This window comes from Anas platyrhynchos, chromosome 1, assembly GCF_047663525.1.
Source record: "Anas platyrhynchos isolate ZD024472 breed Pekin duck chromosome 1, IASCAAS_PekinDuck_T2T, whole genome shotgun sequence".
Classification (NCBI taxonomy): domain Eukaryota; kingdom Metazoa; phylum Chordata; class Aves; order Anseriformes; family Anatidae; genus Anas; species Anas platyrhynchos.
Window position 1 is genome coordinate 6,212,924 of NC_092587.1, and position 24,293 is coordinate 6,237,216.

At 39.6% G+C, this 24,293-nt stretch overlaps 1 protein-coding gene across 14 annotated transcripts in view; it reads left to right on the forward strand.

The window, feature by feature from the left end:
- Positions 1-24,293, forward strand: part of CELF2 (CUGBP Elav-like family member 2) — a 371,305-nt gene that overhangs the window by 298,644 nt on the left and 48,368 nt on the right. For 13 of the 14 annotated variants that reach the window (XM_072043812.1, XM_038186449.2, XM_072043635.1 and 10 more), the window contains 4 exons: positions 4,460-4,594; positions 15,157-15,236; positions 20,099-20,257; positions 21,662-21,725. In XM_072043812.1, the coding sequence (XP_071899913.1) occupies positions 4,460-4,594; positions 15,157-15,236; positions 20,099-20,257; positions 21,662-21,725 (438 nt within the window). Of the gene's footprint in view, positions 1-4,459; positions 4,595-15,156; positions 15,237-20,098; positions 20,258-21,661; positions 21,726-24,293 lie in introns of those variants that run through there. The other variant, XM_038186473.2, reaches the window with a different exon arrangement.

Consider the following 24,293-nt stretch of genomic DNA (forward strand, 5'->3'; position numbering starts at 1 on the left):
GAAATAATCCCTGCTCCTTTATTCTCCTGGGTTAGCACTACTGATCTAATACAGATTTCAAACCAAGAAATGGGAGTATGCTCATGCAAAATGCTCATTAATGAAGCAAAATGAGTAAAGGTGAAATATTTGGAGCCGTCAGGATGTTATTCTGCAAGTTTTGTGTAGTGCTGTCAGAAGGCAGGTGGCCCTGGTTTGAAAGAAGCCCCCACCAGCAGAAGACTTCACCTCTGCCAGCTTCTGATGGCTGACATAGCTGTCTTCGAGCATGATACCGAGGCACTCTTGCTAGTCATCAGAGCTAGTCTTGATGGAGTTAAGAAAACTCATTTTACTATAAAACAGATGTCTGATGCTCGTCACACAAAGCTTCTGCATTCAGGCAGAAGAATCCCACCTCAAATCCAGTAGGTTCAGCACTGGATGTGTCACACTAACTGCCTGGGCAGCAGAGCTGACCTGCATTCATTACATGTTTGGGTGGATTAGAGGTGAATCCCACAATTATTTGCTCAGGATGCTGTGCAGTTTCACACCTTCCTTCACATAGCTAGAAATTCAGGCCTTGTTCAGTGTGACCTTCTGCCTGCTTCTGCTCCATCAGTGCGGAGCACTCAGCCGTCTCATCATGCTTGTTTTTGCAGCCAGTGGTATCTCCTTCAGGGTCACCAGAGTGGTGCAAAACAGCCAGAAGTTACAAACAGGCCTATGAGCAATGATACCAAAGGCTTGCCAAAAATTTTGCATTTAGTTTCAGGATTCTGAATTATTGAAACCTAGCCCTAGTGTGGGAGAGAGAATTACCAAGCAGCAGTGAAACGTTTTTGAAATATGTGCACACAAATACTGTCCCCTGTGCCCTGCTGTCCTTCCCCCAGCTTTCTCCTTCCCCTGATCTTATTGCCCAAAGCACTCACAGCTTCCAGGCTTTCTCCACTCCCTCAGAGCTCACTTATTCCTTTCATCCCTGAGGCTGGAGCTGAGGACATCTACATGTTAGGGTTGGGAGCTAGCTGGAAGCGTACAGCCCCATCTATTATTATCAAGAGCAAGGGGGAGGCTCCCATGAAACAAGCTGTCCTGTCTTGCCAGGAGAGGTGATTTTTTTGGAGGAGCTGACCTCTTGGCATTGGTAACAGCCAATAGATAACATTTTAGCTGGGACTAGGACCAGTAACTTCACTTTTAAATGAGTATAGTTGGGGGACATAGCTTCAGAAACTGCTGTTCTTCCTGAAGTCAGCAGTGGGTAGAACCTTTCCAATCCCCATGCTTTGTTGGGTTGCATGGACTTAATGTTGAGCTCTTCTTTTTAGTCTGTGGGAGCAACTCAACATGCACAGATGAGGCAGAAAGCCTGGCTGGTCGAATGGGGAGTTTGCTAACCTCTAAATACACTTGAGCCATACTTCTTGCAGTCCATTTCTATTCGATTCTCGCATCACATCTGCAAGGCAGGGAAGTATTCCTTGTAGAAAGAAAGTGGCTGACCAAAAATGCAGAAACAAATCCTGACAGCAAGCCTTAAGCAAGTAAAAAAGCATTCCTTTCGCTGCGTGAGAATACATAGTTTAAAACTATTTCAGCCTAATAATATCAGATGTTCCATCAGATGGAGTGAAAACATGTCATTCTGAGCCTGACAATTGTCCCTTTAAATGTTTTTTATACTGGGCCCCTGGCCAAAACAGAATAGCAATTTTCTTAAGCTTCAACGCTGATCAGCACTGACTAATAGCACTGAATGCAGGGCACGTCATCATATCAATATGTTTTCTGTACTCTGAGCATTCTTTGTGAAATCTGCATTTTTAAGATGTACAGTACACGGGAGCTGGATGTTTAATTTACTATAAAATCACCCTCAAGCTGAAAACCTGCAAATCATCTTAGTTCAATTGCATATTTATAGGTTTACTAGCGAAACTGAAGGAGGCCGGTGGGGAGTTTGTCATCTGTTACTCTTTGGAAAATTAAAACAAAGCCTTCCCATTTGCTTTGGAGGGGTAGAGAAGCGGTGGGGGCTCCCTGCACCCTGACGGCTTCTGTTTGCTTTGTGGGGCAGGGTGAGGATCCCTGCACTACTGAAAGATCTCTCCTTTTTTTTTGATTCTCTGAGTGAATTGCTTTGGTTTGAGTCGTTGTCCTTGCACCTAAGCAAGACCTTCAGCTCCTTACTCTAGAACTGCATGGTAGGCACTTCTCTGACAAGGCCAGCAGCTATTTTTAAGAAAGAGCTGGATCTGGTCACTTTTTGGGTAGTCTAAAATCAACTCACTTTTTAACTGCCTGAGTACTACCTGACACATAGGCAGAAGTTAAGAGGTGGCACCTGGGCTTCCCCCAGCCTGACCTCAGTTTGCAGCATGAGAAATTTTTACAAATGCCTGGCAGCCCAGCGGAGTCACTTGCTCATACACTTTCCTGTGCCCTGGCCTTAGTGTTTGGCTGTTGTTGAGGGAGAAGGCAGGCTATAAACCTTCCTTGAAGAGATTAGTTAAGGCAACAGAGGATTTTTAAGCAGCCAATTTACAGGTATCCTCTCACCAGCAAAGGTGAGTACCCAGACTCTCCTCATGGCTGTGAGCAAGCCAATTCAGTTTCACCATCCTTAAAATAATTATTTGCAGCACCAAAAACAATTGTGTATCGTGAATCAGCTATAAAGCTTCATTGAAATGCATTTATTTGAATATAAATCCCAATTTATGAGTCTCATCTGCAATCCCACTGTTCAGCTGCTGATCTCTGTATACCTGGCTCATCCCATGCATTCATTGTTTGTTAACCTTTCCTGAAGGGTTAACCTGCCAGTAGAACCCCAATATAAAGTGTGAATGAAAATGTTGAGACTTGAGGAATCTGCCGAGAAAAACTTCTCCTGGGTGTTAAATTCACACCAATTTTCTTGCCAGCTTCTTGAGCAAGAAGCTGAGATTGTAGGGGCTGGTCTTTGGTTTGGATTCTGAAAAATGCCTGGTCTCGGTGCTTGCCTGTATAAAAGCTACAAATACTTCTTAAACTCTACAATTCTAAGGAAAAAAATACTTCAAATACCTCTCTTGTGATCAATATACATGAACCTCTTCTTTTTATTGGTGAAATTATGAAATGCACTTAAAGTGTTGAAGTATAACATAAATAAAATCTTATGAAAATAGATGCAGTTTCTTATTCCTCAGCTGCATTTTTTCCCATTTGACAAACTTGTACTAATACAAAGAGAGAGGGTTGGAGAGCAACAGAATATTTTTTTTTGTAGGCCCAGAAATGGAAATACTTCATTACAAAAATAATTTGCACAATAATAGAAATAAGCAAGTGCACTGCAGCCTCTCTGGAGTAAAGCTTTCCTTCTCTCTTTGCATCCCTGCAAACTCTGACAGTCTGCTCATTAACAGTGAATTGGATTTACATGCCATTTCAAGAGAAGAAGAAAGCACTGGTGTATATACTGTATAATAAGTGCTTAGATTTGGGGTTTAATATAGATGGGATGGTGTGTTAACGTTTTTAAGTCTTTCCAGAGAGCATTAAGTTTGAACCTGTTTCATTTTTGACACGAGTCCGCAGTTTGAGACCTGTAAATTTGAGTTTGATTAACAGGACTGCCTGAGTCCTGTTGCTGCAGTGTAGCTTTTGCTGAATTTGATGACAATACAGGCAGAAAATATTCTATCAATAAGTCAGGTAAATTATCTTTTTCATGTTTTGGTTGTGAGTTGTTGGGTGGGTTTTTTTTGCAAACTCAGCATCATTGAAAATCAAAGGGTTTGGCTCTTGGAAAGCATTATGCAGCCCCCTTGTTAAAGTGCTGCCCTAGAATATGCCTTGTGCCCCCTTGGAGGGGAGAGGACTGGATCACTCCAAAAAAAAGCAGGAAAATTTAATGTCTTCTTTTTCCAGAGCAGTGGGTTACACGTCTGCCTTTCGAGTGCCATGCATTAAGTTGGTTGAAATTGAAAGCTAAGATAGGAGCCTCTCTCTCAAAACATTTCTCAGGAATATTTTTCATTAGCTCATATCATTACGTGCACAATCCCCTCTTCACCCTCACCCCTGTCATGATTTCTTTCATACATAAGGGAGGTGAGGGAATTTATCTGAATTAAAATCTATGCAAAGATATCTTTACTCTGTCTAACAGAGGATGCTTTTCTCTTAGAAGCTGTGATGGGGGAGACATATGTAGAATGACTAAGGCAGCCAATTAATATGTTATATAAACAGCAACCACCACTAAAAAAAGGCAGAGAGATAAAGAAAACTGAGAGATTTGGGGTGGGGGTGGGAGGGGGGGGGAAGGGAGGTTGTAAGTATAAAGTGTTTGCCTTAGGACTTGTCTTCAGTTACAGAGCCAGACTCACATGACTGGAGCTTGGTTTGATGTGGTAATGAAGCATTGATCACAGGAAAAAGATGAAATGGCCTTTGCTCATTCATTATTTTTATCTTCTAGCTGTGGAAGACAGAAAATTGTTCATAGGAATGGTTTCGAAGAAGTGTAATGAGAATGATATCAGGGTGATGTTTTCTCCGTTCGGCCAGATAGAAGAATGCCGAATCCTTCGGGGACCTGATGGGCTGAGCAGAGGTGAGTGTGCAGTCTGTAAAGTCTCTTTCCTTAAGCACTAATTGGGAGCTATATGTCACAGTCAGGGTAGGAATAGCCGCTGTCTGCAGCTAGAGGTTACGCCGTAATACGTCCCACGTGATGAAGGTATCCGCATGAACTTTTCACAGTGACTGAAATTATCACCTTTTATTTCCAGTGTCAGAAAGGTCTTGGTGCCAACATATTAACTTGTGTTATCGCACTGTTTGTCAGCTGGAAAGGTTCCTTTGCACCCTGAGAAAACACCCTCAGTTTTCTGCTCTCACAAAATCAAAGATCCTTCCCTGACCCCATTTCTGTTTTGTACCACAAGGCCAAAAAAAAAAAAAAAAAGGACTGTAAATGACTGTTTGAAGAAGTACAGGGTCATGGGAACTGGCCCACTATCTCCTGAATTCCTGTGTTTTTTATAACCATATGCAAAATATAGGTCTGCTCTAACTCAGAAACAAAGAGGTTAGCTCGAACCTGAAAGCTTTACCTGGACCAAACTTTGTAAAAAGCTTCTTGAGCTTGTGCCTCTATCACAAACCAAAAACCAGGGAAGAGGTGTTAAGCGGCACCACCAGGAGCGGTCAAGCGGCTGTCCTGAACTTTGGAAATGAAGTGCAGCACAGACTTCAATAGCTGGTGACCCTTTCTGAATGCAGAAGTGCCTTTTCAGGAAAGGCTCTCTGAAAACATATTGAAAAGAAAAATAAGTGTATATTGATGACACAGACTGCATATTAACTCCATGGTACATGGACCTGAAATTATTCTCAGACTATGAACCTTCCCACAAACTCAGCGTTGCGTGGCACTGAGTAGCACAGGGCATCGTGACAGCCCCATCTTTCAGTGGGGAAAGCTTTTGGGGTACTAGCTGCTGTCATGTAATGGCATGGGGAGCAAAGTAATTTTAAGTGTGGAGCTGTGAAGAACATCACTTCTATTTCAATAGAAATAAATTAAAAAAAAAACAAAAACAAAAAACAAAAAACAGAAAGCACAGTTTATGCATTTTATTACATTTTCAAAAGGCACAGAAAAAATAATTGTATCCATCTTACATATAGATATAGCTCTATCTATTTTTTTTATTACTTCCGGATCTATTTGTTTCCTGTAGGCTGTAGGATCCTCAGTGTTTTGTGCAACAATTTGTGCCTGGGGTTGAGAAGCAGACGTTTTTGTTTTGTGTGCAGCCCAGCTTGTTTAAAAAGACTATGCATTTCAGCAGGGGAAGTTGCATGTATTGCTATATATTTCACAGCACTGCTTGAAACATATATTCCACGACTTCTGAATAACAAGGGCTTGTTAAGAAGTTATTCTGACAATAAATAGGAAGCCCAACGAAGATTATGCTCTTACATTTATGAATGCTTAGATTGCAATTCCAAAACTTTGGGGGCTGGCATACAACAGTCCCTTCAGGCAAGCAGAGCATCAGGATCATGGCTTTTGCCTTGGGGAAGACCAGGGGAAAGGTCTGAGGTTGGTTCCTGCAGCTCAGTAATGACTGTTAACTGATGAGTCGAGCACTGTTATTATCTGCTAGACCCCACACTGAGGGAAAACAAATATTTCTGATTTTTAGTGATTTCGCTTTGTAAGCAGCACAGAGAAGGGGTGATGGAAGACACAAGTGGGAAAAGAGCTAACTAGCTGCTGAAATAATAACAAGATCTGGGCATCAGATATTTTGAGCCCCCAAAGAATTTATTGACTCCAGCATCATCCGGCAAAGAAACGGACCTCCCCTGGGATCTGTGGAAACCCCACTGCATTATTACTTTTATTCAATAGTCATTGGGTATACTATAAGCATAGAAAAGCTAATTATAAATTCAGATAGATTAAGTAAGGGTGGTGGGGTAGTTTTATTCCTCCATAAATAGCAATATTACAATCAGCAACTGAGATTTTGAAGCCATGTCACTAATGTATCAGGGAGAGCAGTGTCGTCTGCCAGCCAGCAGACCCATGGAGTTAATGTGCTGCTCTCTCCTGTTAGAGGGTGAAGATCTTAGTCCAGGTAGGTCACACACCAGCAGTCTTAGCAGAGCTGTATCCTCCCTGCTACTCGGGTTTATTTCGGTCACCATCATGACTGATATTCTGTCATGCCCTCATGCATCATGGCTTGTTAAACTTGAATTGCTTTCTACACACCCATGTTCACACTTGAAAATGAGTTCAGCTGTGCCAACCAGGTTTTCAGGCAGATGTTTATCAGCTTCACAAAATCACCACACCATGAGAGAAGGCAAAGCGTTGGAAAAATGGTTGGTTTTGCAGAGCTGAAATGAAAAGTGCTAAGGGAGATTTGAAACCAAGGGAGCCCAGTGTGAAAAGCTGCTCCGCTAAAGCAAGTAGGAGAATTTACAGAGTTAAATCTTAGTAACGAGTTCTGATACTTAATGAGTTTTAATTCATGTTACCGTTTCTCAAGATGATAGTTCCCTTTGCCACAAACAATATTTGTTTTCCCAGCACCAGTTCAGATGTGCTTCCCTCCCAGACACAGAGGGGCGAATGAAAAATAGTCACTGTCTTAAGAAAACACTGTCCTCATGATGCCAGAGCCTTCGGGAACTCACAGTGCTCACAGCAGTGAGATGGAAATATGGTCCAATAAACTCTGTTTGGCATCTCTTTCCAATTGCATAACGAGTGTGCATCATGGTATCATGGAAGAAAAGAGCTTGAAAAATATATTCATTGGTATTTATGCCAACTTTCGAGCTTCATTGAAGGATTCAGGCAAATAATCTTTATTACCAGCAGATAGTTGCAAGGAATAGCTCCAGGTTACACTGCTCAGTAGAATAATTTTAGTTTGTGCTGCTACTTTTTGTTGTTGTTGTTGTTCTTTTTCTCATAATGAAGAGTAAAAAGCTTTCAGCTGACTTTTCTGTCACGTCTACACTACAACAGCAACCATAGTGCTAGCATGGTAACAGTAAGCCATAGGGTTTTACTGTAAGGTTGTAGGGTACCACATGCTTCCAGCAGCAAGACGAAATCCCTTTCTGCAGCAGCAAGGGAAAATGTAACACTTGTGATGGGTGCAGTATAAGTGTTAAGATAAAGAGAGAGGTTGAACTGGTTGTTCCTATTGTAGTTTGTAGCCAGGAGCTGACAGAACTTTGTATTAAAGTCGCACCCCTTGCTGTCACTACTGATAATGTACCATCAGCATTTCCACTCCAAATTCCTATTGTCAGCTGTTTGAAACTCATCTGTAATACGAGACTAAAATGATGATACAAAGCTCCAGTGGTGGAGCGGTGTACTTTAAAGAAAGTGAGATTTTCTCCTTAACTCCAGTTTATAACTTGTTTTATTCTACCAGCTACAAGAAATAGGCAGCAACCAAAACACACTGCCTTCCAAAGGCTCTGGGATAGTCCCTGTGAAATTAGTTGGCTGGCAGAGAGTAATTCCTAGCTGCGAAGAGTATTAAAAAAATAAAAATACCCTGTTGGCTGTAGAGATAAAGAAGCCAGGGACTGAACAGACATGGAGGCTGGCCTTCGCTTTAGCAGGGTTCATGGGACTATCTAAAGAAGCTTGCAGCTGCCTGTACTATATTCATTATTCAAAGAGAAGGATTCAGCCTGCAGGGTTGTTTAATCCAGCACTTTTTCTGAAGAGCTAAGTATGCTTTACAAAAATTCATGATTGTGATATCATGTGCTAAGCTTCATTATCATGAAAAAGCAGAAGTGAACTGCCTCAGATGATTAAGATTTTAAATCACTTATTGTGAACGGCTTAAGGAAACTTTCAGACCTCCTGACTTCCAGCACATGTCTACATGACCACAGATGCCAATGCAGACAGCCATGCAGTGATAGCTGGACTATGCAAAAATAGCCAGAAATAACCAAATTTGATTTATTTCTGGGCTACTAACGTGCTCTATGGCTGTAGGTGAGTTTATTTTTTCATCATCTATTATCCTCTTCCTTAAAACAAGGATAGCAATGCTCCTCTAGCTTTATAAGATGCTTTTTTTTTAGACCAGTGGATCAATATCTCTGTATCACTCTAGGAATTATTACCATCCATAACGATGATAAAAAAAAATCCTCTTATCCTTATCACAGGAACACCACACAACAAATTATTTGGCTGTATTGCTAAGTGCAGATTTATATAATAGATACCAGAAACAACTCAACTTGGTTAATAGCGTGCTCTGAAGAAAACCTGCTAATAACACGTACAGACAATTGGATGTACCATGAAAATTGTGGAAAAGCTCCAAATATATATTCCTACACCTTCCAGGCTCCTAATTGTGTGTTTTTTTTTTTTAAACAAAATATCACCAGACACATGGGACAAGTGCACATTTCTAAACACATTGATTACAGGAATATTTTTTTATTTGCTTTAAAAGCAGGTTAGAAATGGCATGGAGAGTTATACCACGGTCAGGCAATTTAATTTCATGAAAATCCATTCATAACTTTCAGATTTGGGGGGTTTCTTGATGAATGAATAATACACAATTAGCATTTGCATCATAATTAGCTGCAGTGTAGAGTAGGTGAGGATGTTTTATGCCTTTATACCCGTTTCTTTTTTCCTTATGGGTATTTACTGCTCCTTTCTGAGCTCAAGTAAGGTGAAGTGCCACCATGGGAGCAGCCTGGATTAGGGGCCACCTTTTGACCTCTGCATCAATAAGTGATGAGGAACAAGCACAGGGGAAGTTCAGTGTTTTTTCTTGCTATTCAGAAGCACCTTCATGCCTTATTTCTTTTGCTGTAACATGGTAACTTTTTAATTTTTCCAGTCGTTGTGGCACATGTAATTTTCTTCTTCCCCTGGTGAAACGTTTCCTGAGGTGTGAAGGAGCGAACACATCAAGTGACCAGTGTCTCAGCTGGCCTCTGGCCAGCCCAGCAACTCTATATCTCAGTTTCCATTTCTGCACCTTGTCAGCAATCCCTGCTCAGAGGGAGGCCTGAAATGAAATAATATACACGAGTTCTTATGCCAGCAGGAGGGTCATTGAGGCACTGTTAGAGAATGTGGTCTTTGGAACCCGTTTGGTTGCATAAATTCCAGTTACTGAAGTCTGTACTTTGCAGGGTGGTTAACAGACTACCCAATTAGAAACTCTGCAAGGAAACCATGAATTTATCTAGAATTTGTCATCTGGTCAACAGTCAAGAAAAGTCAGTAAAGCCAAAGGGATAAGGCATGTTCACGACGTGCCTGTTGGCTTTATGTGCCTGACATGCATAAACTAAAGAGCTTTACTGTGACTTCTTCATCAGACTTTACTTTGAGATTAGTTGTTGCCCTTGTTCCCAGACCTGCCATTGTGTATCAGCACTAGTTAATGACCCAATGTCTGTACAGTAAACTACTGGATGTCTTCATTTTGAGCTGAAATGTGTGTGACCCACTAAGACATATTTTTGTGCAATCTTTTTTTACTAGAAAGCTGTCTCCCAGGCTGGTCTTCCCTGCAGACTATGCTATGGTATCACAGTGTATAAAAAGGAAAGTCTACTTTGCAATCTCAGCTAGAAATATTTTAGCACAGCTAGGACTTATTTTTATCACACTTAATTTCCATAGCTTTTTACTTGAGCCTTATCTTTTCCTTAAATAGAGACTTTCATCTCAGAGGATCCCAAATGCTTCTTGCAGGAGTATTTTGGCAGCTTTTCACTATTGTTTCTTCACAAAAAGTGAAGAAAAATCTCAATTACGTTGAACTGGGAAGCTGTAGCACAACCATTACACCACCAGCTGCGCAGCCTCCATGCCTAGTACTGAGATTGCTTGGATGCCTTGGAAAATCTCCTGAGCCGCCTTCTGTGTCGGAAGGGTCGCTGTATGGTTGTTGTGTTTTTGTTTTTGTTTTTTAATTGATTACATCTGCACTTCTTCCATCTCCAGAACTTTAAAGGCATGTTTTTTAAACTCCCATTTTTAACTCTAAGCCTGATTCCAAAATGTCTAGGGGTTTTACATCTCCCTTTGTCTTCAGTGAAGGTCCGGGGGTTTTAAACCTCTGGTAGACAATGGTGGTTTTATCTGGGAGGTTTCTTGTGTAGATATGAAATCAGACCCCTTACCTTGAGGCTTCTATGGTTAAAAATGTTCTACTTCACTGGCAGCTCGCTGGTATTGATGTTATGTTACTCTGTGCATGAACTGCCAACTGAACATTTCAAAACAGTCTATGAAAGCCTGAGATGAGAAGAACTGAGTGAAGCAGGAACTGAAATGGGGCAGTGCTGAGCATCTTTAAATATTTCAGATAATTCGAGCAGCGAGCCCTAGTTATGGGGTGGCATGGTTCAAGGAGGAAGCTTTTCTAACTTTGCAGCCTCTTCAAAATTCTCTTTCAGTTCTGGAGGGAAAAGAAGACCAACCTGTGAGTTTGGTAGTTACATTAGCTGAAGTGGTAGATGCAATAACACGTTTCAAAATCTCTGTGATGGGGATGGGTGCCCTCCTTCAATTCTACCTGTAGCAGGAAATTATTTGGTGAAACCTTTCCCTAGTCAGCCTATTTCCTGTAGGGGGTGAGAAGGCAGCTTTAGAGAAACAACCAAAACTCTCAGCCTTCCTTTCTCCATCCCCTTTTGCTTCTGTTAGTAATCCCTGACATTTTGAAACCAGAGGTGATAAATTGCAAGGTGACTTTTAGGTTAGTCATATTTATAAAAGATTTTTGTTTTTATTTTTTTTTATATAAAAGGAAGTAATTTCAATGCATTAGCTATAGAAATATGCCTTCTCTGGGTTTTTGCTCCCAATCTAAGCTCCATAGCTCCAGTAATGGGGCAGTAAGTGAAGTATCAGGACTCAGTATGGTAAAACAGAAACAGTTTGCTTGTAGCTGTTGGTGCAGAAGAGCTTGGCCCATGGCACTCCAATTAATGCAGAGTTTCATATGATGAGGTGAGAGGCCGTGGAAATCTTTCTTGTTTCCTTGCACCATGAGGCATGAAATCTGATTAGTCTTGTCCTGTTATAATTGTGATTTACAATCCTAAAGCTACTGGCATGTTCCCAAAAGACCACCTATATCCATGAGATATAGAGTGGAGTATACTGAAAAGGGAGCTTTCTCCCAGCGTGTCAGAAAACAGGATGAGTACAGGATGGTTCAGGGCTGCCAGAACTCATCTAGCTTTAACAAGTGAAATCCAGTATGCTCAGATACCGACTTTTGATGAAATTCTACATGCCCAAGGAAAACATCCTCCTAAAGTGTATATGTTCCCCATATAGAAAATTAAAGGTGCTGCCATCACCTAAGGCAGAGAATACAAACATCTCAGAAAAACAACTTTTCTCAATACCCAACTTATATGTGCAAGTCTGGCGACGAAGTGGACTGAATCCTGTTATCTAGGTTTAGCTTCTCTCCAGTGTGATGGTCTGATCGCATAAAAAGAAAGGATCCCAAGTTTTACACATAATAAAATATATAGGATCCCATGTTTCACACATAATAAAATACATGTGCATAAATAACATATACAAATACTGAGCATGAGTGTCCAGGTTTGATAGCTGAAAAAATTGCTTTTAAATGTGAATGCATGTAGCTTTTAGCCTGGAAAGGTGGTTTAATTATCTAGCATCTAATTGGGGTGCTTGATGGTAACAACCGAAAGTCTAGGTTATCAGATAATTTAGAAATGAAGTTGTCTAGTGAATTTTTACCATGATTATTTAGGCAAATTGGGTATTTGCTGTGCAAATGGGCAGTCCATCGGTGGGAAATGGCTTGCTGACCAGAGATAACAAGGGGACCTAACCTTGTAGCCTCTGGCTGGCAAACCTCAATTAAAATGCAGTCCTGTCTTCTCCATGGAATGCTGTTTCCAAACTCTCATATTCAAGCCGCATAACCTCATTCATCAAGCATTCCCCTTGCCCAGAGAACAAGTTTCTTTTAAATAGGTAGCTTGCTATACAGCACTTTGCAGAGATCTGCTACGAAAGTCTTTTCACTCCACAACAAAGGAAAACAGGATCGAGGCAAATGAATTTGGGCTGGGCAATGAGGAGGGAGGTTTTGCCATAGCAAAGTCCCTAACAGCTGAGCTTTGTGGTTAGAAAGAGAAAAAGCTTAAGGGAGGGAAGAGTGAGTCTGCTTTATCTTGAGAGGAGTACAGCTTTATTTCTCTGCTGATTCACATTTCTTTTGAGACCTGCTAATTGCAACATCTCTCAGTAAGTTACTTACAGCAGTACTGCTGGGTAGAAATTGTGATAAATGCATAAACTGTGTCTTATTGATTTTTGTTGACATTTTACATGCTTCTTATGCATTCTAAACCTCCATTCAGTAATTGTCACTATGGTACACACTCCTGGATAATGAGAGCAAAAGAAGTGAATGAAGCAGTTTCTTGACCATTATGAACAATATTATTCAAGGCTCTCTGGGGTTTCTCGCCTGCCCTCCAGTATATCTCTATTTGTGCTCATCCCCCTATGAATTATCAAGACAAGAAATGAAAATCCTTGGTGTTATTTCTTCTGTTAATGATAATAACAGAAATGTGTTTTTTGTTGTTTTGTTTTGTTTTGTTTTTTAAGAGAGATTACTTTGATGGTAAATTTGGGCCTCTTTAATTTTAGTGCACAGCAGCAACATGGAAGCTAGCAGAGGTACTGTAGTTTATTTACCCTTCTACTGCACATTTGGTCTAGAATGCTGTACAGAAAGCTGTTTGTTACATCATTTTCTTTGACAGGACGTTGATGCTGAATAGCAGTAGTATAGCAACATGTAGTGTGCCTAAACAGCAGTAAGACATCATCAGTTCTTATGTTACCTGAGAAATACGTAACAAGTCATGACACTGCCGTGAAGTTTGCATAAAAGGATCCTGAATTCTGATTTTATAATGCTGACCCATCAGCCAGAGGTTCATAAGCCAGTTTAGGTTTTCTTGTACCAAGGGCCTTTACATTAAAGAGGAAAAACTACCGCATGATGCAAAAATGCATTGACTTTATTTTCATGACTAGATGTAGTGCTTTTGGGTAATGATCAGGCATTGCTTTCTCTTACTGTTGTTTGATTAAAATGTGAATACAGTCTTGACTTGATAATCTCACCAGGTGCACATGGAGCAAAAAGAAAAGGTATTTTATGCCTCTAATTGATTTGCATAAACCGAACAATCTGTTGCTTGTTGGATTGCAAAATGGTTTATTTTGCCCATTGGCCACAGGGGCAACAATATTATATTTTTGATGCCAGAATGTAGCTTTCATGCATTAGCTCTAAAATGACAATATGCTTTAGCCTCTCAGTGCTTAGATTTGCTTCATTTGGAAATCTTTTAAGTAGTAATAATAATAATGTTTTGAGGAAATTGAGTGGAACACTAAATTATTCTCTGAAACCTAAGTTCAAACTGTGCAAGGCTAAGGGAGCTGAAAATCAATGCACTTTTAAAGTCATTAGAGATCACAAGTGAAATAAGTCTGTGTTGCTTTAGCTAAGCTTTTAGTGTGCCATGGTATTATTACAAAATCAGCCTGAATCTGCATTAATTTCACAGTCTTTTTCTTTAAGATGCCCAAGGGTGCATGAAGAATAAAATGTAAATCTCAGAAGGCAGTGTTTTTATTAGTCAAAAGGGCAGTGAGTCATGCACTAAGAGAGTTGACCTGTACCATGCCTAGTATAGGTATGACTGACAACAGTAAAAGGGTGGAAAAATAGCCCAGACATTCGCCTACTGGCTTTTCATTATGATTTAAAAGGCTATAAAGCGAGAAAAGTGATTTTTTAGTTATTCATGCACACAGCTTCAGAATTGTTCGAGTTGGTGGTAGCTTTCATAGATCAAAGAATTATACATGTACCTAGGACTCTGAGAAACAAAAAAAAAAAAAAGAGAGAGATTTTTATTTTAAATATGTTATTTTCTTAAATGTTGAGATTCCACCTACATTACTGAATTTTGTCTGAGTCTTTCCACACTTAGTTGCAGGGTGCACAGTGGAGTTTTTCTCATCCCTATTTGTATGGTTGTTCTGGGCACATCACAGAAATCTGTAAGTGACATTATGGACTCCTTTAAATTCTCAGTTCAGCTGCCGGTGATGCCAGTCCTTTATTCACTATCCAAAATTTACCTGCACAAAAGACATAGCAAGCAACTATTAATGCATGGCCTGAAGAGACTAAACTATGCAATCCAAACTCTGCATAAAAGCCTTACTTATTTCAAACCCTGTGGCTAAAGAACAAAACGAAAACAAAACAAAACAAAAACAAAAACAAAAAAGAACAAAGAAAAAAAAAATTAAAGAAAGAAACCCTTTCTCCTCACCCATCCCCACCTAATTTTTTTTTCTTTCATCTATGGTCAGATTAGCAAGTCAGCACTGTCGATAAATAAACTAGAGAAGTTGTTTATTTTTATGTACTACTGAGAACAGTGTCGTCTTGTGGCCGTTCTCGTAGACTGTGTTGGTTTAACAAGCGTCCAACCCTTTTGTCTTGTTGTTTTTTGTCTTTCCTGCTCCCTGTCCCCTTGTTCCCACAGGCTGTGCGTTTGTCACATTTTCTACAAGGGCAATGGCACAGAATGCAATCAAAGCCATGCACCAGTCTCAGACCATGGAGGTACAGTACTGTATCATTTGCCCTTTCTTTGTTTTCTTTGTGCAAATGATTGCGAATGGTAAAGCCATGCTCTCCTGGACCAGATCAGACACATGACAATCACAGATTTAAACCTTTTACCAACTCACTCTGCCTCTCCTTGTCAAGCTTATTTTCCTTAATGACCTGGAAATGCACAATAAGGTTGCCGTGTGGTATCCAACCACGGCTCTTTATCCTGTTTTCAGTGGCATTCAGCAGAAAATAAAAATGCCATGAATACCACTCCTCACTAATACTCAGAGTATATCTAATGAGTAAATTACCTTTAATATTAACACCCCCTCACCTCCTCCTCCAAAAAAATTCTTAGTTTCCTTTAAATAGATTTTTAAGTGTTCTGGTTTGCGCTGCTCTGAGAAAAAGCTCAGGAGATTTAATGTGGCCACGCTGAGTTACTAGTGCATGTGTTTTTCTGCAAATAGAATCTCTTTTTAAGTTAATATAATTTCTCCTTCATATAGCCAATAAAAATGCTAATGATGACAGAGCATACTGAAGCTTCCTGCAGAGCACCATCGTGGCTGGCCCCTTACAAGCAAGGGGCTCTATCTCCTCCCACACTGCCTCTACGGCCTCGTATTTTATAATGATGAGCAACACGAAACTTTAAACCTGTTCACTTAATGTGAATATATCTGCAGGCTAATGATCCGGTCATTGGAGTGGTGATCGAATGCCACAGCTTGTCTGGCAATCTCAAACTTTTGTCAGTCTGTGATTTTTGTCATGGTCTTTCAGAATTTTGCACAAAAAACCGCACAAGTATTAAGTCTTTACTTACTCTGGATCTTCTAGCTTATCATTGGAGAGTGCATGTTATACTGTATTATGTATACTGTATCTTCGTGTAGTGATGATTTTTCTCAGAGGTGGCATTGATGTTATGTGCACTTGTTTCTTTTTATTTATTTTTTCCACCAGGACCTTTCGATTTTTCTCAGTGACTTTTCTTTGCAATGCTCTAGTCTCCCACAGCATGCTGGGTGCTAAACAATCATTATTGCGTCATGTCGTTGAGCTGCTTTGTGTAACGAGCCAAGGGGGGAGAGCAGGGGTGGGAGGGTGGAGAGAAGAGAAGAAACAAAAAAAGAAAAAGAAGGCAGTGCATGAAAATGTCACTAACTGTTTCCTGTATTCTACAAGTAATGATACTGGCATTGCAAAGCTATTGTCTTTCCAAACATCACGTTTGAATTTGGTTGAGCTTATTTTATAATCAATGTGTTTTCTTTTCAGTGCAATGCATTTTTAGACTCTAAGTAAACAGTTTTAGATGAGAATCTGCCAATGAGATGAGAATAATTGAAATTATCTTTACTAGAAAGCTGATGCTATACAATATATGCAGTCTGACATTATATTGTGAGAAAACTGCCACTTTGAGTTTTTGAAATAATACTCGTAGTAATTTGTCTGCCATGCACTGCTCCATTAATTCAGATCTATATATTTTGCTGGGTTTGATTCCAGGTAAAAAGAAAATGTTTTTTTGGTAATATTGTGTTTTACCTCTATTTTTCTATGTGTTTTAATGTATTTTTCTGTCTAGCAAAATGAATTTTACACAGCTCTGCCTCAGAAGATGTTAATATTAAAGAGATAATACATCCCAGACAAATTCTCCCATTCTTCTGTTAAATGTCGTACTCCAAGTGAGGCTGCATTTTGATATGATATTCCAGTTGACTTTAGTTCTGTAGAATAGTTACTCTTGAATCTCAACATCTTTAGAATCATCATCAGTTAGGTCCCCAAATTGGCAAGGCAAAACATTTTGTACTTTGAACCTCTGGGTTTTTGTGCCAGTTGAGCTCAGGCTGAGAGTCCCTTCTTGGAGAGAAGCAGTACACCCTCCACCTCCATGGGTGATGGACTGAACAGAGTCTATACCTACTGTCTTGCTAACACAAAGAAAAATATGAAGGCAACACGAGCTGTTGAGAAGAAAACAGAACGAAGTGAGGTGCAGATGCCAAGCCACTGAATGAGGAGGGGTGGTGCACGTTGTGTATGTACTGGGACCTTCCTCTCAAGATAGAAAATGGAAAAGCATAGAGCAGAAGTCATTCTTTAAGCAAAACAATTTTGCTTTCTTTTACCAATACTGTCCTGGTAAAAACATAGGTTACCTAGTGTTAAATCTTGACTCTCAGCCTGAAACAGTGGTCCCTGGACACATTTATTTCACATTTAATGCAAAAAAAAAAAAAAAAAGTGGGCTGGGGGGAGAATGTGTATTACACAATCACATCTCAACTCAATTACTGCAGTGTGTTTTTTTTCTGACTTCATTATTTTCTGTTTCTTGGCACGCATCATTGACCAAGATGTATTTTCAAAGTGGGCTAAGAAAGAACAACGGGGATGTTAATGTCCAGACGAACACATCTCCTAAAATAATGAATAGTTCTACTACTTTTTTGCATCTGACTTTGTGACCTGGTTAAATCAACTGATTTTAAAAACATAATTGCTGCTCTGAGTTTGTGCTCTTCTATCTCATTTCTGTGGGTTTGTTTGTTTGTTTAAGGCATTCAAATGCAGCACCAGTGGAAGACACTAATTTGTTATCATGGAGTAAATTTGATGCAACAATAACCCTTTTCTCATATAGAGCCACTTGCTACGTATAATTTCAGTCTTCAAAATGTTTGCTCTCTCAAAAATGATGAAGTGATGAAATATAGAGCAGACAGTGAAAAAATGAATTATAGATTCATAAATTGCAGAGATATTGTTTTTATACAATTTACTGACATTTAAGCATTCATAAATATGATGTCAGCTGTAGTGTTGACTGCTGAGCTGCTGAACTGAGAACTGAAACAGCCATAAAATATTTCTTCCTTTAAAAGTAATTTCTATTTCTTTGGAAATAGATTTAATTCTCCTGTATATCTAGGTAGCAGTCAGTAAGTTCTAGTTGTTTTTAGCCCAATGCTACCAACATTCATATTAAATACAGCTTGCTTTTTTATTAGTTAAACCAGAAAATTTTCTCTCTCACCCTTCAACCCCCAGCTCCCTTTTTTTTTATTATTTTTTTTAAGGGCCTTGTTTTTAATATTAGTATAAAAATCACTGAAGAGAGGTAATTGTGTAACAAGATGACTGCTTCATAATCTTTATTTGATTGCTGGAGTGGTATGTATCTCCTTTCTTCCTCCCTGAAACATTGAAAGACAATTTTACGATGAAACACGCAGGGAAGGAGTTGGAGGTGGAATAATAAATCACAAGTGATGATTTGCTAAGATAATTCTAAAGGAACAGTGTTGATGGGAGATCTTCATAAAAGAGATATTATTATTGTGGTTTATTTCATCATTTCATCTGTTGATTTTGAATGTTCTTATCATTTGTCCTGGTGTGAGGTTCTTCAAAGAAAAGGTACTCAGCTGCTCTTTGTAGATAATAGAGGACGGGAACTTTTCTCAAGGTGTTTGCAGTGTTGTGAGAGCAGACAGAGTTAGGTTAAGTAAAACCCCGCGCCCCATCCTACACTGCACACTTTGGCTAAAATGCTGCTGTGTTTTTTGGACTTGAGTCATCTTTCACTCCTACCATTGTGTTCAGATTGAAGTTAGACAAGAAATCAGTATAACAAAGCAAGGTGGTGGAGGGAAGTTATTCATTGGCTCCTGTGTAGCTCGAAAACAGTGTGGAATGGATTGGCAGGTTCTGTGACTCACCAAATGCTTGAGTTAATTTGAAGAACTGAATCATTGCAGTTTGCTCCCTTGATTTGAGAAAAAAAAAATAGAATAAAATAAAAAGGCTTGAAAGGTTACAATATGAAAACATATGATAGCAGGGAAAAAAAGTAGCGGAGACATCGTTCACATGTCTCATTCTCATAGCAACTTTGCCCAGGACTACCCAACCTGGAGTCCGTGTTTGGACATTTAGCCATTTAGCTTCCCTCAACAGTCCACAACCTTCTACTTCTTCTCAAGAGTCCCTCAGACATGGGTGAGGAGTAGACTGCAGACCAGATCTCCGGTTCTTTCTTAAAACCTCCCTATTTCCTTAGGTATCTTGCAGCCCTCCCATATCATGTAACAAGAGGCTTATAGAAGCACTAGGATAATCAGATAAAAAAAATAAAAGAATGGTGTCAATCAGGAATAGGCTGCTATCACCAGAACTAGTTGCTTTTGGTCTGCATTCTGCCCTTTGTTCACATCTTAAGGGTGTTTGATACAAAGCGTGCCAGGGAGCAGACCGCAGGAGGGTGAATTGTCCAAGCAGCATCACCCTTTGTGCTCACATGAGGTTCTTGATATGAAAAGGACCAGTGACCCGTTGATAATGGGCTCTGCATTAAATCTGGACCTATTTACTTAGGGTACACGAGCCAGCTGCACCGAGCATGACTGCACAGTCAGCCCATGGTGGCAGGGCAGCGTTGGCTGTGTGGTCCCTGGCAGCAGGGAGGTTGGACACCTCTCCCGTTGGCGATGCCTTGAAAACAGACTGCAGACAAAGCATCATGTCCATCTCATCAGCTGTGAAGCTTAATTAAAGAGGACTGGTACACTCGCTGTCTCTGGCAGCAGTTTTGATAGCTGGAAGGAAAATAGAGCCTGAGGAAAGGTGCTTTATAAAAAGAACTAGGGAATCAATAATTCTCCGTGGCCTCTTTTCCTACAAAGCTGAAAATCTTAGTCCTTGCGGTCCTATATATGCCAATCATAAAGAGAGGGCAAACAGCCAGGTCGTGCCATCGCTGGTGGCCCTAGGGGACATGGCTGAGCTCACGATGCAGGGTTGACTCGGTGTGATTTAACGCCTCCGTTTCCCGATCTGTCTAACCACAGGGCTGCTCTTCGCCAATCGTGGTGAAGTTTGCTGACACCCAAAAGGACAAGGAGCAGCGGCGTTTGCAGCAGCAGTTGGCACAGCAGATGCAACAGCTCAATACTGCCACTTGGGGAAACCTCACAGGTCTTGGAGGACTCACACCACAGTATCTAGCTGTAAGTTCATTTCAGAGGCGGTGGCTATGTAATGCTGTATTTATTTTAGAACCATGAAAATTAGCTATAGTAAACTCCCTTCAGTAAGATGCTACATCCTCCAGGACATGTAGTGTGTCTTCTAAAAAAACTCTGTATGTTTATTGCATGGTCTAACAGTAAATAATAAGGAATAGAATTTGAATAAATATTTCAATGTGTCACTGCTGTCCAAGGCAAGCACTTAAAGTTTACTCACGCTGCAAAATAAAATTTGATTCCATTAGTTTCATTGTTCTTTTGAACATTAGATTCTGTTTTTTATAGCGGGGATAAAATTTAAGTTATTCCTTAGGGAAGGACAGATAGGCATCTGAACACTGTACAGTCTGTATTTATATGGTGCAGCTTCGGATGTTCTGGTTCAGTCCTCTAATTTTACATATTTTCATCTGGAAATTACTTTTACTTTAATGCATGGTCCCATCAATGCTAAACATGCGTGATTCATACTATCTTTTACAGAAAGCGAAGATGGCAGAGGAAAGCAATTTGTCTCTCATAAATTTAAAATGATATTTTCTTTGATCCGTATGTAAGATGAAAAACAAGCACTAGCTGCTGCCCCTGTTGGAGAAATCTGAAATGCACGGCCGTGTGTCTTAGGTCCTGGATTGCCAAATCTCCCTTTGCAGCACAGCTGAGAGGGAGCCTGTTTTGGGAGGCTCTGGAGTTGCATGCACTGGTTGAGAAGCTTCTCGATAATTTGGGGGGTTCCTGGTGATTATGAGCTAGATGAATAGATGCATCTATATATGTACTGTATATGCATAAGTACATAATTTGTATGCATACAATGCTTTGGTACGGTGATATAATGATAAACAGCAATTTACCTGGCAATTAAAAATATATATTAGTATTGAGGTTAGGCTAATTAATACTGAGGTAGGCTAAATTGCTGTATACAAATACCAGTCTAATGAGTATCAGTGTGCTTGATTCATATAGATAATAAAGAAAAAAATTAATTCAAGAGGGTGGGGGAGAATGGACCGTGATTGACAGAGATGAGTTATAGTAACTACTAGACTACAGAGGGTTGTAATTAGTCACGCTATGTTGGTTTAAATAGATTTAACACCTGGTTGTTAAAAAGAATAAATTGATTAATTGTTTTAAAGCAGCAATGTTATTGAGTTTCCCTTGTGTCTGTGTGTTTCTTAATAGAGATTAGACATTAATATGGATTTACAGCGTTGACTCTAGGGATGTTCATTCCAACAATAGACGGAAGCAAGAGACTACATAAATGTAAAGGAAAGCATAAATACTCCAAATGTGAAATGATAGCTCATTTTAGTTTTATCTTCATTTGTTACATTAATGTCAGATAGATTGCTGTTTTGTGTTGTTAATTTGCAGCTTCTGCAGCAAGCAACTTCCTCCAGTAACTTGGGTGCCTTCAGCGGCATTCAGCAAATGGCCGGTAAGTTAAAAAGCATTTCATTTTGCTCCAGCTATGTTTTGTATTCTTAAGCTATTGAATTCTGTACCTCTAATAATCACATTGTCGGTTGGGGGGTTGTTGTGTATTAAATGTGGCAGATGTATTGGCAGGGGACAGCTCGCGGTTCAACGTCAATAGAAACACTTTCTCCCCTCTTTCAGAAACTGAAATTAAACCCAGTGCTCCCAGGTTGTGCAAACAGTTTGTCTTGCATTAGTCACCTGCCATTTGTCCAAAGTAACCAATTGTAAATTGCAGGAGAGCTCTTAGTCCCTGCAGCTGTATCCTTCCCTATGAAAAGTGTCAGTAAAGCAACAGCAGGATTACATTCTAATTTCCAGTGAGATTTCTGTGTCCGGAAAAATCAAATTAATGGCAGCCCTCAAACATTTTAATAATAGGTGGTGAGTAAAAATGTTCTGACCTTTTTAATGAAACCCAAGATTACAGGCCTACCTTTAGTATGAATTTTCAGGCTTCTTTTATAATCATGGAAAATTAACTGTGTGCCTTTTTGACTTTGGAACCCTAGTTGACAAAATTGCACAACAGAAGCTTTTATGTAAAGGTATAATCTTTAGTCTGGGGGAAAAAGAAAGGAAGAAAGAAAAAAAAAAAAAGAAAGAAAGAAAAAAAAAATCAAAGCGTGAGCATATTTGAAAGCCAGCTAGTTGGAGGGTTTCTTAGTAATGAGCTGTGTGCCAGTAGTAACTGATGTGTAGTGATTAGCAAAAGGTCACTCCCACTGTGTGACCTACCATGCTGATACCCTAACTTAACATGATGCTAGAGAAGGCAGCATGTGCAGTAAATCAGAGCACAGATGCACATTATGCCTGCCGCGAGAAACTGTTAAAAAGCCTTTTTTCTTGTTAGAGGAGGGAAAAAAAAGGAAACACAAAACCCCCAAATTGCTACATTAGTTTATTTTAATCAGGAACCCACGGAATCAATGGCATACAACATTGTGCTTGCTTCATCATCACAAAACAAAGACTAAAATATTCAGAAGTCTTTATGAACAGCATTTTCTCACTTATCTTCTAATCCTGATCTTTTGCGTCTCTGGTTTGGCTTTGAATGAATCCTGAAATACTTTAACAAGTATAGATATACCGCACAGTATAGCTATACCCCACAGGTATTCTTTGCTCAATCGTTATATTATGCCATTATTGCAGTGACATCAGAGACTAATGTGAACCTGCTGTCTGACAATATAAATTGGCCTACAGATGACAATATCTCTGAATTATTCTCTCTTCCTCAGACCTGCTGGCAGTGCTTGCTGGTTCTATTATGTTACACTTGCAATCTAGCATTTTTTCATCAAAAAAATGTATCTTAATATGATAAACAGAACAGAGCGGTACAGTAACAGTTTTATACTTGGCAGTTTTGGAAGTGGCTTTGAGCTCAGAGATTGTGTTTAATGTTTCCATATTTGGTTAGGTCTGCAAAATGAAAGAATTGAGACACTGAGGAAAAATAATGTGATATATATTGCATTATATGCACCTTAGAAGTTTTCTGTTGCCTGTTTCTCACTGTTAGTGTAGATTCAGCTTTGTCTCAAACTGTGTTGAAACTAAGAATTTTAGTCAAGTAATTTGAGGAGGGGCTCTCAATCCAGGTTCAGATTTATTCTTAGGAAAGCATATGGTCTTGAGAGTAATAAATCATCTTAAGAAATTGTAGCAGTGCATCACTTTTACTTAAGAGATATAACTTCTTGACAAAGTATTAGATTCCTAATGAACTCATATATGGGATAATTTATTGACTGACTGCCTCTCCCGGAAAATAAATATCTTTTTACCTTATATTCATGTTATCAAAACTGCTCTAAATTTACTCCGTTCTTTCCCCGAACCATGCCACTCTTAAACCTTAGAGTTGAAGGTCAAATCAGTGATACTAAATTTCTTTCCAAGCTAAAGCTGTACATGAAAGCACAAAAGACTAAGCACTATTTCATCATTAGGACCAAGAGTTCATGCCCTCTCCTCAGAAATCATAAATTACCCCAGACTTTATCTGCAGTACTGTTATGCTGTGCACCTTGTATTAAAGATTTGTATGTCATATTTTACGAAAGGAGTAGAAAATGATCCTGAGTCTGCAGGAAGGTCTCGCATTACCTGAAGAAGCCATCCTTGAATATTTGTCCTTACAGTCCAGAAAGTAGCATAAAAGCCCAGGGTTTTTTTTAACTTAAGCTGTGTGCATTCATTTTACAAAAATGAATCCAATACGTATTTTTCATATTGTGTGTGGCTTGCGTATTAATAGAACGTGTCAAGATGAAGACTAAAGTCTAGACAAAATTGAGTAAGATGCTAAAGAAGATCCATTATTACAGCTAGCACATTCTTTGAGCTAAAAAAAAATATGTTTACAGTCAAATATTTGCACTTGTGCTGAATTTACTGGGAAGGGTTAGGCATTCCTCAACATAAGCAATGACAGCATCTGCATGCTTGGTTGACTCTGCATGCAAGAATTTATTCAAACATGTGCACTGTGAGGGGTCAAACTTCTGTCTTC